Source organism: Micromys minutus, assembly GCF_963924665.1.
Source record: "Micromys minutus genome assembly, chromosome: 10".
NCBI lineage: Eukaryota > Metazoa > Chordata > Mammalia > Rodentia > Muridae > Micromys > Micromys minutus.
The window spans coordinates 26,575,703-26,590,493 of NC_137979.1; the positions used below are offsets into that span (position 1 = coordinate 26,575,703).

At 48.5% G+C, this 14,791-nt stretch overlaps 1 protein-coding gene across 1 annotated transcript in view; it reads left to right on the top strand.

The window, feature by feature from the left end:
- The first annotated feature begins 8,841 nt into the window (after window positions 1-8,841).
- The window catches only part of PITPNA (phosphatidylinositol transfer protein alpha), a 37,085-nt gene continuing 31,135 nt past the window's right edge, over window positions 8,842-14,791 (top strand). The window contains exons 1-2 of the mRNA XM_080922757.1: window positions 8,842-9,107; window positions 13,106-13,136. Coding sequence (XP_080778883.1) covers window positions 9,088-9,107; window positions 13,106-13,136 — 51 coding nt within the window. The 5' untranslated portion in view covers window positions 8,842-9,087. The remainder of the gene's footprint in view (window positions 9,108-13,105; window positions 13,137-14,791) is intronic.

Here is a 14,791-nt window from a genome sequence, read left to right on the forward strand (position 1 = left end):
CCCTGAGAAGCTAGGAATCCTGAGTTTTATGTAAAATATTACTCTTTTCCAGTGTTAGCTCAACAGCTGCTTTACATGTTTTAACCCTGTATAGGCCAGTGTGAGAGGAGATGGGAAGGTCAAGGGTCCCCTGCCTTGCAAGACACCAGGACCTCCAGCTGTTCTAGTAGGTCCAGCATCATGGGTTTTTTTCTTTGTCTTGCGTTTTAGTTGTTTATATTTTTTTTCTCCCAGCCTGGTTCATAAGGAATACTATTCAGAGACAGCAAATGGGTTAAACACTAGAATCTAATTCCTGAGGGACACAAAGTCTCCATTTAGTGACAGAATTGTTGTGGACACTCAGCAGCTGGCCCTCAAGTCCTGTGGATCATTTGGGCAGAATTATGGGTAAGGAGGGGGACATTTGTTTCCATTTTGTTTCTTTTTGTAGTACTGGGGACAGAACTCAGGGCCTCAAGCACCCTAAGAGCCTCACGGCCTTGTTTCACCTGCAGCCTGGTCATTTTTGTCCAGTGTCTTTCTGCCTACCATCAGAAGCAATGTTCCTTGAGAGCTGCCTCACAAGCTCTGTCTTGATCATCACGATACCTCTGGGGACTCAGCTTTCGCTGGTGTGAAGTAGCTGCCCAGCAAACGCTGTTGGGGATGAAATTTAAAAAGACAGAGCCAGGTGTGGTGGCTGGAGCCTGCCTGTGATCCCAGCAACTGAGGCGGGAGGAACAGGTTGGAGGATCACGAGTTTGAGGCCAGCTTGGGCTACAGCCCTGTCTTAAAGCTAGAGAGACAAGGAGTTCAGGAAACAGACCAGTTGGCCAGCTTGGCAGAGGCAGTGCAGAAGATGGAAACAGTGAAACACAGTCCCTGGGAGATAGGAAGAGATTGTTTACAGGTGCGGCTGTGGTGAAGCAGTAACAAGGCCCAGCCAGGGGAGACTGCAGGGCCGAGCCAAGAGATCCAGAGAGACAGAGACATGCCCAAAGAAGACAGTTGCAAAGAGAAGATAAAGGAAGGCTGAAGGTATGCTCCCCAGAGTCTAGTAACAAAGACATTCGGTGGGAAGAGAGTGGGGTGTCTCTTGAGACACAGAAAGGAGATGGAGGGGCTGGAGAGATGGCTCAGTGAATTCTAGGACAACCAGGGCTACACAGAGAAACCTATCTCAAAAAAGAACAACAACAAAAATAAGCAAATAGGGGTGGTGGGAGAGGGGGCTCAGAGTGCTTTAAGAGCAACTGCTGCACTTGTCAAAGACCCGGGTTCAGTTCCCAGTGCCCACATCAAGTGGCTTACAACCACCTATATAATTCCTGCCCTAAGGGATGCAACATCCTTTCCTGACCTTGTGGTATGTTACCTATACTCAGAAATGCACATATACACAAGATAAATAAAAATTTTTAAATAATTTTTATCATTGTAATCTCTCTCTCTCTCTCTCTCTCTCTCTCTCTCTCTCTCTCTCTCTGTGTGTGTGTGTGTGTGTGTGTATACATGGATATGTTGCACATGAGTGCAGTTGCTCTGAGAGGCTAGAGGTATCAGACTCCCTAAAGCTACAAGCAGTTATGACTTACCTGACATGGGTTCTGGGAACTGAACTCGAGTTCTCCATAAAAGCAGCTGGTGCTCTGGGTTGAAGAGATGGCTCAGTGGTTAAGAGTGCTGGCTGGGACCAGAGTTCAATTCCCGGCATCTACATGGCAGCTCACAGTTTTATGTGACTCCAGTTCTGGGAAATCTGATGCCCTTCTCTGACCTACTTTGTACCAGAAACACAGTGGTACATAGACATACATCCAGGGAAAACACCCGTACCCAGAAAGTAAGATAATTTAAAATACCATGGAATCATATCGCATGCTGCAAACACTGCGTTGGGTCCACAGGTTCCTCTAATGAGTCCCTGCAAGCCCATTATGCATTTGTCACTTCCCCATTTTATACATGAAGAGGTTAACTTGCCCAGGGTTAGGTGAGACAGTGTTAGGTCTGGGACTCCGAGGCCTCAGGCACCTGGAATGTCTGTTGAGAGGAAGCTCTAGAGAGTAGGGCAGTTACCGACAGTGGGGATCTTGGATCTGAAGACCTGTGCCTGGGTGAACCAAACTTGCTAGGGTAACGTGATCTAGGAGACAAAGTTCAGGGTCTGGGGATGTGGCTCAGTAGATAGAGCGCTTGCCCTGTATGCATAAAGCCCTGGTTCAGTCGCCATCATTACAAAGACCATGGGCTGGAGAGATGACTCAGTGGTTAAGAGCACTGACTGCTCTTCTAGAGGTTCCGAGTTCAAATCCCAGTTCACAACCATCTGTAATGGCATCTGGTGCCCTCTTCTGGTGTGTCTGACAGCTACAGTGTTCTCATATACATAAAAAAAATAAGCGAATAAATCAATAAATGGAAAAAGAAAAACAAAGACCAGATGTGGTAGCTCCTGGCTGTAATCTTAGCCCTCAAGGGATGGAAGTAGCAGCATTAGAAGGTCAGGACTGGAGAGTGGTTAAGAGCATTGGCTGCTCTTCCAGAGGTCCGTTCAATTCCCAGCAACCACATGGTGGCTCACAATCGCCTATAATGTGATCTATAATGTGATCTGATGCTGTCTTCTGGCATGCAGGTGTACAAGAAGACAGAGCACTCATACATCAAAAGAAAGAGAAAAAAATCAAGGTCATCCTTAGGTCATCCTTAACTACACAGTAAAATTGAGGTTAGCCTGGGCTATATAGAACAGACAAAACAATAAGACTCAAAATATAAAACAAGCAACCACAGGACTTTATTTACTGAATTTCTCTTTAAAAATAACACTACACATTTAGAAGGGGAAATTGGAATATGATCTACAGAAGATATAATATAAAGAAAGTAAAGCTGGAGCCTGATGTGGCCATTCATGTCTATAATCTTGCACTCCCGAGGCAGGAGGATCACAAGTCCAGGTCTCAAAACTAGTTCAAGGCTAACCTGTACTATGTGGTGAGAATCTAACATGCTTGGCAATGGTGGGGCACAAACCTTTAATCCTATTACTCTGGAGGCAGAGGCAGGTGGATCTCTATGAGTTTGAGGCTAGCCTGGTCTATAGAGCAAGTTCCAGAATAGCTAAGACTTCACAAGAGAAACCCTGTCTCAGAAAAATAAAATAAAAAACCATGGGGGGGAAAAAGGTTTTCAGGGCTGGATGTGGCACACACCTTAATTTTTCTTGTATTTATTTTAATTCTGTCTATGTTTGAATGCCATGTGTCTGTGTGCAGTTGTGAGTGATGGGTGCTCATGGAGGACAAAGGAAACATCAGCTTTTCTGGAACTGGAGTTGTAGGTGGTTGTGAGCCACAATATAGATGCAAGGAACTGAACCCAGGTCCTCTGCAGGAGTAGCAAGTGCTTTTAACTGCTGGGCTAGCTCTTCCCCTCCAAGGCACACACTTTTTTTGTCCTAGCACTTGGCAGGATCACTGAGATCACCTTATGACAGAGGCAGGTGGATCGCTGAGTTCAAGGGTCAGCCTACTCTACATTAGAGAGTTCCAGGCTAGCCAGGGTCATATAGTAAGATCCTGCCTCAAAAAGTAAATGTTAATAAATAAAAAGGCTTAGGGGGTGTAACGTCGTGGGAGAATTTACAATGTAAGAAACCTGGTTTCTAATCCCAGCACTCAGGAAGTAGAAGCAGGCAGATCTCTGAGTTCAAGACCAACCTGATCTATGGAGTGTTTCAGGACAGCCAGGGTTATACAGAGAAACCCTGTATTGAAAAACTAGAGACAGACAGACAGACAGACAAAAGAAAAAAAGAAATCTTGATTTCATATCCTTGGTACCAGTTCCAGAATAAAAGAAGGAAGAAAAGGAAAAGAAGGAGGAAGGGGGGAAAAAGCCTGGTGAGATGACTCTGTGGGTACAGTGGCTTGCTGCTGAGCCTGACAGCCTGAGTTCAATCCAAGGGAACCAGATAGTGAGTGGAAGGAGAGAACTTTTACAAGCTGTCCTATGACCTCCATGCATACACTGTGACACATGTACACACATTCACATGTGCATGTGTGGAAGTCAGAGGACAGTTTGGACTCCAGTCAGTTGTCAGGTGTGGCCACGAGAACCTTAACTCACTGAGCGGTTAAGATGGCCTCTTTAATGCAAAAAACTCAACAACAACAACATTGGAACTGGAGAGATGCCCAGTGGTTAAGAGTTCTGGCTGCTCTTCCAGAGGACCTGGGTTCAATTCCCAAGCACCCACATGGCCACTCACACCTGTCTGTAACTCCAGTTCTGGGGGATCTGACGCCTTCACGCAGACATATATGCAGGCAAAACACCAATGCATATAAAAATATTTTTAAGTGAGAGAGGAGTAATGGTTCATCTTGCTAAGTGTGCTAGCAGTAGACTTGTAAGACAGGATCTGCATTCTGATTAGACACGGTGAAGCTTGGAGGGGTGGAGTGACCTGCCTCTGCCTCGGGGACTTTGGAATGCTTGGAGAAGGGAAAGATGGGCAGGAATAGCAAGCCTTCCAAGTGAAGCTGGGCTGTAAGTTAGCACTTCCTTAAGGCCCCTTAATTGCTCCCTTATCAGAGGGAGACTCTCACCTGGCACTCAAAAGTCCCAAGCTCAGCGGTGTCTGAAGGCCACCCCATTGTCAACTCCTATTCCAGTATGTGCTGTCCTGGCCTCTGCCCCCAGCAAACCATACCCTGCACCAGTGGCTCTCCTGCTTCCCCTCTGCAGAGCTCATCCTAGTCCTCTTTCTTTCTTATTTTTTAAAGATTTATTCATTTATTATATATAAGTATCTTCAGACACACCAGAAGAGGGCATCAGATCTCATTACAGATGGTTGGGAGCCACCATGTGGTTGCTGGGAATTGAACTCAGGACCTCTGGAAGAGCACTCAGTGCTCGTAACCGCTGAGCCATCTCTCCAGCCCTCAAGTTGCTTTCACCCTGCCTGGAATATTGGTTTTTCCTTGGAATAGGTGCAATCCTGGCTCTCCTGGAACTCACCCAATGAACCAGGCTGGCTTTGAACTCAGATCTGCCTGCCTCTGACTCCTGAGCACTGTCGGGCTGTCTCCTTGTATCTTAACCGGCATTGACCCTCCTGTCATCTATGGTCACCTCTGTCACAGACTACTTCAAATTGATACCTGTGAAAGTCAGGAGTGGGCGAGCTGACCCTCACATTTGCTGACAGCTGTACCTGTGAAAGGGTTTGTGTGTGTGTGTGTGTGTGTGTGTTTATTTGTTTTTTGTTGTTTATTTAAGGCAGATTTTTAAAAAATGTAGCCCTGGTTGTCCTAGAACAGGCTGACCTCTGACTCATAGGGATTTGCCTGCCTCTGCCTCTCTCCTGGGTAACATGACTAAAGGTGTGTGTCACCATTTCTGGCATATATATATATATATATATATATATATATATATATATATATATATATATATATATATATATGCAGGAGGCTGGAGGCATCAGATCCCTGTGAGGCTGCAGTTACAGGTGCTTGCTAGCTGCATGACATGGGTGCTGGTGGCTTGGGAGCTGACAGGGATGCCCCCCGTATTCTGGAAGAGTAGAATGCACTCTTAACCAAGCCAAGCTGTCTTTCCAGCCCTTTGGTTTTCTTTTTTTTGGGGAGGGTGTGGACAGGGTCTTATGTAGCCAAAGCTAGCTTCAAACTGAATGAGTAGCTATAGATGACCCCCTCCCTCCCCCTCTTTTTTTTTTTTTTAAATACTTTCCAAGATTTGTTTATTCATTTTATGTATGTGAGTACACTGCAGCTGTCACCAGACACACCAGAAGAGGGCATCCGATCAGATCTCATCACAGATGGTTGTGAGCCACCATGTGGTTGCTGGGAATTGAACTCAGGACCTTTTGGAAGAGTGGGCAGTGCTCTAACCACTGAACAATCTCTCCAGCCCAATGACTCCCTCTCTTTAAAGAATTATTTACTTATTTAATGTATATAAGTACACTGTAGCTGTCTTCAGACACACCAGAAGAGGGCTTCAGATCCCATTACAGATGGTTGTGAGCCACCATGTGTAGTTGCTGGGATTTGAACTCAGGACCTCTTAACTCATTGCTCTTAACTGCTGAGCCATCTTTCCAGCCCTGACTCTTAAACTCCCTGTCACTATCACAGAAGTTTTGAGATTACGGATGTGAGTTACCAGGCCTGATTTATGTGGTACTAGGAGTTGAACTCGGGACTTCACCAGTGCTAGGCGAGCATTTTGCTAGGGGAATTACATCTCTAGTCTTGATGTTTTGGGATTTTAGCTCCCCCAGTGTCCAGCACAGCCCTCCAGTCTCATGCTTTTGCCTTCCTCCACTAATTAGCAGCATTTCCTCTGTCTAAATTTCACTGTTAGTGTTGTCCCCAGGGTCATTCACCCAGTTCAGCTTCCGAGGGACACTGGTCTCTTCTAAAAGCGACTCCTGTAAGATTATGCTTCCCTGTTTTCAGCAAGGGAATCTTGTTTGCTCGGTCGTCCCTGGTGTTTGACCCAGGACAGGGCCAGGTGCTTAATCAATATTTATTGAGTGAATGAATAAATGTAGTCTCCCAAACTAGCCTGCAAGTTCCCAGGAGGGCAGGATCTGGTTACTTCCTGGAGAGTGCCAGCATTTTCTAGAGAACTGTCCATTGAGACCAGGGAGGAGAGAGAGCCTTTTGCTGGAGGCCAGGCCACTTCTTCACCCTTGCCTGTCTTTGGGTTTTTGTAGTTCTCCCCGTCCTCCTAGAGTTTGATGACTGAATGACCAATAGATTGAACACTTAGAGCAGCCCTGGGAACTGGTCACAGCTGGGTGACCGTATGGCCACCTGCCCTCCAGGGCCTTTCTGAGCCACTGTCTCAGGTAGTTCTCTCACAGTGACTTCAGGTATCTTTCAGGTACCCCCTCTCCCAGGCCTGCTTTTCCCCCTTTCCCCATGGCTCTCACCCTGTTGCCCTTTAGGCCAATCAGTCAACAAGTCCCATTTTTTGTCCCCCCCCATGCTCCCTATATCTCTGCTTTCTCACTAGTGTCCCTGCCTGTGTTTAGCCCCATCCATCCCTCTCTTCTTCCCTCCCTACCTCCAACATTTAGGGAGAAACCATCCCATGCATCTCAGGACTCCTAAAACCCTGGAATCCCCTCCCCTGGCCTGCGGTCCACACTATTATCACCCACCGGAATGATCTCTTCCCAGCTCTTCAGCCTCCTGACTCAAAGCTCCAGTGACTTTTGCTAGTCCTGTGCCCCTCAGTTGTTTCATCAGCTTTATGTGAGCTGGGGTCATCTGTGAAAAGGGAACCTCAGTCAAGAAAATGTCCCCATCCAATTTGCCTATAGGCAAGCCTATGGAGGCATTTTCTAGATTAATGATTGCTATGGGAGAGCTCAGCTCACCCTAGCGGGTGCAATGCCAGACCAGTTTGGTCCTGGGATATACAAGAAAGCAGGCTGAGCAAGCCAGTTGGGCAGCTTTTCTCCATAGCCTCTGCTTCAGTTCCTGTTGTCAGGTTCCTGTCCTTTTTCTCTTGCTAATGGACTCTAATTTCAAAGTTGTAATAGTAATAAGCCCTTTTCTCCCCAAGTTACTCTTGGTCTTTATCACAGCAAGAGAAAACCACACTAGGACAAGTCCCTAAATGCAGCCTTCACGTACCTACTCACACTGTCTGCTGTGCGTGGTCCATCTGGGAGATCTCTGGGATGTTCTCCCTTAAAGGACTCCTCACATATACCAGGTGCCTCTCTGTGTGGTCCCATCAAACACAACTTTCAGCCCTCTCAGCCTCCTGCTGAGCTTCTTTTTTCTTCTGTGATTCTAGGATTGAACCTAGGGCCTCCTGCATATGAGGCAAGTGCTTTATGAACTTGCCTCACAGCCCTCTTCTTAGTGGCTTACTAAGCTTTTCAGGCAGCCTTTGAATTTTCCATCCTCCTGCCTCAGCTCTGGACAGCTAGGATTACAGACCTGTCCCACCAGCCTTGGCAGTCCCTTTCATTCCAATTGCCTGCTACCCTCAGCTGTCACCTGCCTCTCCTCCATTTGATCACCAGCTCCCTAAGGGCAAGATAGTGCCAACCTTGTTCTCTCTATCCAGACTAGCACAGGCTCTGGTACACAGCAGATCCACAGCCAGTATTTATTGGATGGATGAGAAGACACTGAGATATTAAGTTAGAATCTCAGTTATACCTAGCACTCAGGAGGCAGGTGGATTTTTGTGAGGCCAGCCTGGTCTACAGAGTGAGTTCCAGGACAGCCAGAGCTACATCGTGAGATCCTGCCTCAAAAAAAAGAAAAGAAAAAAAAAAAAAAAAAAAAAAAAAAATCAAATCTTAGCTACGTCATGAAAAAAAACCTGTGATGAACAAATCTAACTTCTGCAGCCTTATTGCCTGTAAACGAGGACAGTAACAGTGTCATTCTGATGGAGTTGTGGAGTCAAGTATTTAGAGAAAGCATATAGGAAGGATATACACACACTTGTTTGGTCTTGGTTTCTTGGTGAATCCAAATTAGGCAAGTGCTTCGTGGTTGAACTAAATCTCCAACTCCCACATTTTATTTTTGACACGTTTGGCTCCCAGTACACCCACCAGCGAAATCCAAACATATAGGCGCCCCAGCTCCTGATGTAGAAGAGCATTCACACCAAACATGTCTCTTTACTTCCTGACTACCAAACCAGACCTGGGCCCAGTTGCTGACATGGATCCGGAGCCACTGCCCATTTAAGGATGGAGGGGCGGGCCCGGGAAGGCCCCGCCCCACGTGAGGTCAGCGCGCACTGCTGCGTCTGACGCTTTGGTTGCCGCAGAGACGCCCCGCCCCCGCGTGGCGCTGCGGAACCGGAGCTCCGGGCGGCGTCGGCAGAGGCGCGGGAGGTGGCGAGGCCAGGGCAGGGCGGCAGAAGCCCGCGCGGAGACCGCAGCGAGAGCAGCGGGGACAGAGCAGACCACGACGAAGGCGCACAGGCAGCGAGGCCGGGCCGGGCCACGGGGAGAGCGGCCACCGGGAAGCGGGCGGGAGGCCGGGCTGGCAGCTGGCAGCCGCCGAGCCGCGAAGCGACATGGTGCTGCTCAAGGAGTAGTGAGTGTCGGGTCGGCTGTGCGGAAGCGAGGCGGAAGGGAGAGTCGGGATGACGGCCGCGAAGGCAGATCTCCTGCCGGGGGATGGAGAACACCGGATGGGGCTGTTGGGCCGCCTAGCAGGGGCGGAGAGGACAGCGGGGGCTGGACGGGGCCTGAGGTGGGGCCGAAGGGGCTAGAGGGTGACAGACAGCACCTGAGGTGGGATCGAATAGGCCAGAGTGGAGGCCGAGAACCGGTGCGGGCCGGTCAGGGCCTGAGGAGGGGTCAGGAGGATCGGGAGCGCCCGAGAAGGCATGAGGAGGGGCCAAAGGAATGGAGAGTGCTGGATCTGGAGTGGCCCTGAGGGATGGTGGGCGCTGAGGGATGAAGGGGCAGGCAGAACTGCTTGAAGGACTGAGGAGTTGTGTAAGGGACCAAGGAGCAGTGGGACAAGGGCAGGCAACGCTGGTGAGTTGGCTGACGGTGGGGAGGGGTTTGAGGCTGAGCTGTACCAAGGGGCAGGGAAGATCAGATAAGGTAGCTCTTGGAATGGAGTTGAGGTGGTGGGGAGGAGTGTTGAGGCGGAACCTGGGGCATGGACAGTGGCTGCCCGAGGCAGCAGAGGAAGAAGGATTGTAATAATTGGTTGCAGAAAAAAGGGCTTCAATCAAAGTCACGCTTGGATGATGGGATAGGAGAAAGCATAGGGGACTGGATAACAGGGCTGGGGTGGGGATGGCAGGAGTGCCGTGGTACCCAAGTAGGTGCAGAAGAGGAGGCTTTTGGAAGAAAATCAGCATGCCTGCTTAGGATTTGGCAACACTTGAATGAAGAGTCTAGAAAATACTGGGCAAGTTCTGAAGTGATGTGAAGGAGTGTGGGTGATAGAGAAGGGCAGGAAGTTAGCAGGGTCCAAGACCATCCAGGAAGATGATTTAAGAATATGCTTGCTAATGGAGGTGATGGGGACCAAGACAGGGATATCCAGTCCTAGGGGATGCTGGTTATTGGTGCAAAGAGATAAGGACGTTGTTTGGAGGAATTGAGGAGGTCCCACAAATGTTTTGGAGTATGTGGAGCTGTTGATATGGGGGGGGGGGGGTGGGCAGGGCTTGCAGGGAGATAGATGTTTGCTCCTGAAACCCAAGGGCTTGGCTGACAGGTGGGGCTATTTGGATTGCTGTCTTTCAGACAGTATGACCCACTCCTGAGGATTATGGTTCCAAGTGGATGTCCCAGGGCTTTCTGCTCCCCTCCAGGAGAAATTGGATGTGTGTATAGACTTTGGTGCCACTAAGCTTCACTGGAGGGGAGGGCAAATGTGCAGCATTGGGTTCTAAGCTACAGAAGTTCAGAAATGGGAGATGTTCAACTAGAGAGAAACTTGGGAAACTCTTATTGACCAAGTAAGTGTGCAGAGGACTCTTTCTGTCCTGTCAGTGAAGGCACTTTGTCTCTCCCCACAGTGTTTTCTCTTTGGGGGTGTTTAAGATGTTGAAGGCATAGTGCAGTTTGAATGACAAACAAAAGAGATCCAGGTGTCACCCTATCTTGACTCTTGAGAACAATATTTGGAGACCCCATTGCCTCTCTTGCTACCCAGTCTGATGGTAACCCAACCAGAGCTCAAAGCTTTATGTGGTGAAGAGCAAGAACGCTTGGGTGCCCGTGTTCTCCAAGGAGAACATGGTGCACTTTGCATTTTAATCCATGGTGCTCAAACGAACGAGCTCTTCTCACTTTTCAGATTTGAAAAAAAAAAATCCCACATGAATTCTACAGTCTGTAGAAATGTGTAGTTTTGTAAAGGTCAAGCTGGGGAAAGAAGGGCCTTTTAAAGAGACAAGTGAATTTGGGAGGCAGGCGTTTCTTTCCCATTCTTTGTTCTCCCCACTTGAAGCCTGCTAGGGAAACGGCCAAGGGTGCTAGTGATACAGAACCTGCCGGGCATCTGTATTTCATGTGATGGACAGGTTCCCCGCGTGTGCATTCTTGAGCAGGGGACAGGATGAGAAACTGGGCAGGAGGGGGCATGCAGATACTTGGCTATGGTTGCAGCGCCGCAGCTCTGAGACGGACACCAGTGAAGGTCATGTCACGGTGAGCATGGCTCCAGTCTTGCCCAGCTGGGCCTCTGTGGTCCCATCCTTTCAAATTTTCTCCTGTGGCTTCTGAGGTGGTTTTGTTCTGAGGGAGCAAGGGAGAAATGTCCTGGTGTGCAGATGGAAGCAGGCTCAGAGCATCCTTGAAAGCACTGGACTGTAACTAGTCTGTTCTGAGGGGCTGCTTGGACCTCAAGGTTGTCCCTGCTGCTTTTTCTGACACTTCCTCTGACAGGATTTTCCCCGATTTTATTTCTGCAAATTCTTCGATGTGATTTCTGCTGTGTTCTTGAAGATAAAAGGCGTATTGTTTTCTAGGAAGTTTCTTCTGACGGTGCAGAAAGTCTGCCCTCTAAGTTGGAAGTGCTTCTGTGTGCTGTTGCTTACCTCTAATGGCAGGATTTACGTTATTCGAATCTTTCTGGAGGAAGGGAATTAGCAGGCGGTAAAGACTTGGAGCCCGTTTTATTTCTTTATTTTCCTGCTGCTTTTTCTGCTTGATGTTTGGCTTTTACTGTGATGTTTTCTTCAGGTCTCACTGTGTGTTTTCTTGCTGCCTGGGAGAACTTTGTGGAACTAGGGAATAGCAAGCTGTTATGCAGCCTGGAGCAAAAAGGCATACTTGAACCTCTGCACTGGAAGGATGCTATGCCCTTGCTTTCCTAAGCATACAAGGTGCAGAGGGCCCAGCAGGTTCCAGCAAGGCTCTGAGAACTGAGAATCTCAGCTTTGCCTCTTTCTAAAATGTATTTCTTTAAGGGTCTCTCTGTGTAGCCCTGACTGACCTGGAACTCACTCTGTAGACCAGGCTGGCCTCACACTCAGAGATTTGCCTGCCTCTCCTCCTGCCTCCTGAGTGGTGCTGGGACAAAGTCATGCCCCTACTGTCTCCACTTTAGTTGTCTTCAGACACACCAGAAGAGGGCACCAGATCCCATTACAGATGGTTGTGAGCCACCATGTGGTTGCTGGGAATTGAACTCAGGGCCTCTGGAAGTGCAGTCAGTGCTCTTAACCGCTGAGCCATCTCTCCAGCTCGGGTTTTGTTTTTAAAGAAACAAGGTCTTGCCATGTAACATTGGCTGTCCTGGAACTTGCTACACAGACCAGGCTGACCTCAAACTGAGAGACTACCTGCTCTGCCTCCTCAGTGCTGAGTGGCTTGACTTTTGAATCCAGTCAAGGCTTTTCTATGGTTCTGACCTCAAAAGCATTACACCGGGGGTCACCCACCGGGGGTCACCCACAGGTCTGCTACAAATGCAAGCCACCTGGAGAAGTCCCTCTTAAGTCCACTGGGCTCTCTGGAGTTCTGTGACCCTCTTGAGGACTTTGCTGTTGACAGTTTCTCCATCAGCTTATGCGGTGATGTTCAGAATGGAGGTAGAAAGAAAAGTGAAGGGTTGGGGTGCCTTTGGATAGCTCCTGGAGGTCAGATCTGGGTGTCCTCTTTTATTGCTGCATGAGGGAGCCTGCACTAGAGCGTTCTCTGGAGAGCAGAGGAGGTGGCGGTTAACCTCTAGGGGAATTGGTCCTTTCCTAGACTTTGACCATGAGGGTTGATGTTGGGATGTTGGGCCCACTGATGCATATCCCCAGGGCCATATTACATTCTTCAGATCTTAATCTTCATCATGGTGAGCCTTCTCTATTAGCTTCTCAGTTACTAGACACATTAGCAAGTCCTACTGGGGAAGAGATGGTTGAGGGAGAGATGTGAACGAGTGGCCTGTAAAGTGAGTGAGAGGAGTTGAGGTTTGCTCTGAATCACAGGGTTCTAAATGGGATTCCAGAAGGCCATGGGGGACCCTAGCCTGCTGGGTTTTCATCAGTGAGTAGAGGGTCAGGTGTGGCAAGACCTAGGTGATACTTCAGAGCCTGGAGCTTATATTCTTTTTTTTTTTCTTTTTTGTAGTCGGGTCATCCTGCCTGTGTCTGTAGATGAGGTAAGTCCCTTTTTCTCATCTCACCCAGAGTTGTTCATGAGTACCTGTGAATATAGGCTTAGTTATTAGTTAGGCTGGGAGTGGCCGCACTTTGTGTAACTTTCACTTTTTTTTGTTCTAATATAGAGATAGCCAAGGCTTGGTTCAAGTATTGCTGTGCTACTCTCTGCTAAAAGAGGGCACTTCTGTGCCGAGCCTAGCACTGCGCACAGCCTAGCATCTGGATACTTGGGCACAATCAGTTCCAAGCTGTTGATTTGCTGGCTAGCTTTGAGCAGGGACTAAAGCAGTTCTTCACCTGCTGGGGGACTGGACTGTTTGGGGCGCGTTCCTGATGAGCTTCCATGTTGTCCATAATGTGGGTCCTCCATGACCAGGCTGGGGACAGTGCTCTCTGGTTAGTGGCACTCTAGCTATGAAGCAAGCCATCAAGTCCAGAAAGCTCTGAGTCCCCAGCCATGCTGGTGGCTGCTGGGAAGACCAAGGCACAGAACCCTCCTTTTACGGAGGGCAGGGGCTGACAAACGAGCTTGGCTTGCCTTCCGTCCTTTTATGGTTCCTCGGTCTGACAGCCTAGCATGTGGAGCTGGCAGCAGTAGTTGCCACAAGAAGGTTCATAGGCCATGCTGACTCAGAGCCGTCTCTGGATAGAGAAACCGGCCACGGAGCCTCCCTAGTCCCACCCTTTCTCTGAACTTCCTCTATTCGCCTTTCCTGGCTAAGTTTATTCATGACTTTTCCTCTGAATCCACAGCTCCACCCCAGCTTCCAGCAAAGTGAAGGCCAGCCGCCTGAATCCCCCGTTGAGGCTCCATCTCTTTTTCTTGGAGGACCAATGGGAAATCCTGTGCTGCACACAGGAACTGGCCCTCTGAGAAATGAAAATAGGCCAGGAGAGCCCAGAACTTTTTTTTTCACCCCCAGCCAGGGTTTCTCTGTGTATCCCTGACTGTCCTGGAACTAACTCTGTCGACCAGGCTGGCCTTGAACTCAGATCCCCCTGCCTCTGCCTTCCAAGTGTTGGGATTAAAGGCGTCCCACTGCCCGGCAGCTCAGAGCATTTTTTAAACATTTACTTTTATTTATGTGTGTATATTCCTCTTTTTGTGTATATATGTATGCTATGTATGTGGGGTACCTGCAGAGGCCAGAAGGCCTAGGAGGAGTCACAGGTAGTTGTGAGTTTACCTAATGTAAGTGCTTAGAATCAAACGCTGGGCCTCTGAAGGTCAGCAGGAGCTCTTAACCACCAAAGCATCTCTCCAGCCCTGTGGGAGCACTCTTTAGATGATGTGCATGCATTGGTCTCTGGAAGAATTGTCTGCATTGGCTACTGTGTACTTGTTGGAAGCTTCAGATCTGGGAGAGAGGGGCAGATGTGAACTTGAGCATGATCTGAGCAGTCAGAAGTAAAGATACAAGAGACATCTGGGTACCAGTGGTGGAAGAAAGAGGAAGAGATTGAAGCTAGCTTGGGCATAAAGATATGTAATAAAATATAATATTTCATGAGATCTCATAATAAAATTAACTAATTAAGAAAAAAAGAAAAGCTCATACTTCTTTCTAATCCTGACACTTGGGAGGCTGAGGCAGGATTATCAAAACTGAGCTACAAAGTGAGTTTCAGGACAGCCTGGGCTAAAAGAGGGATA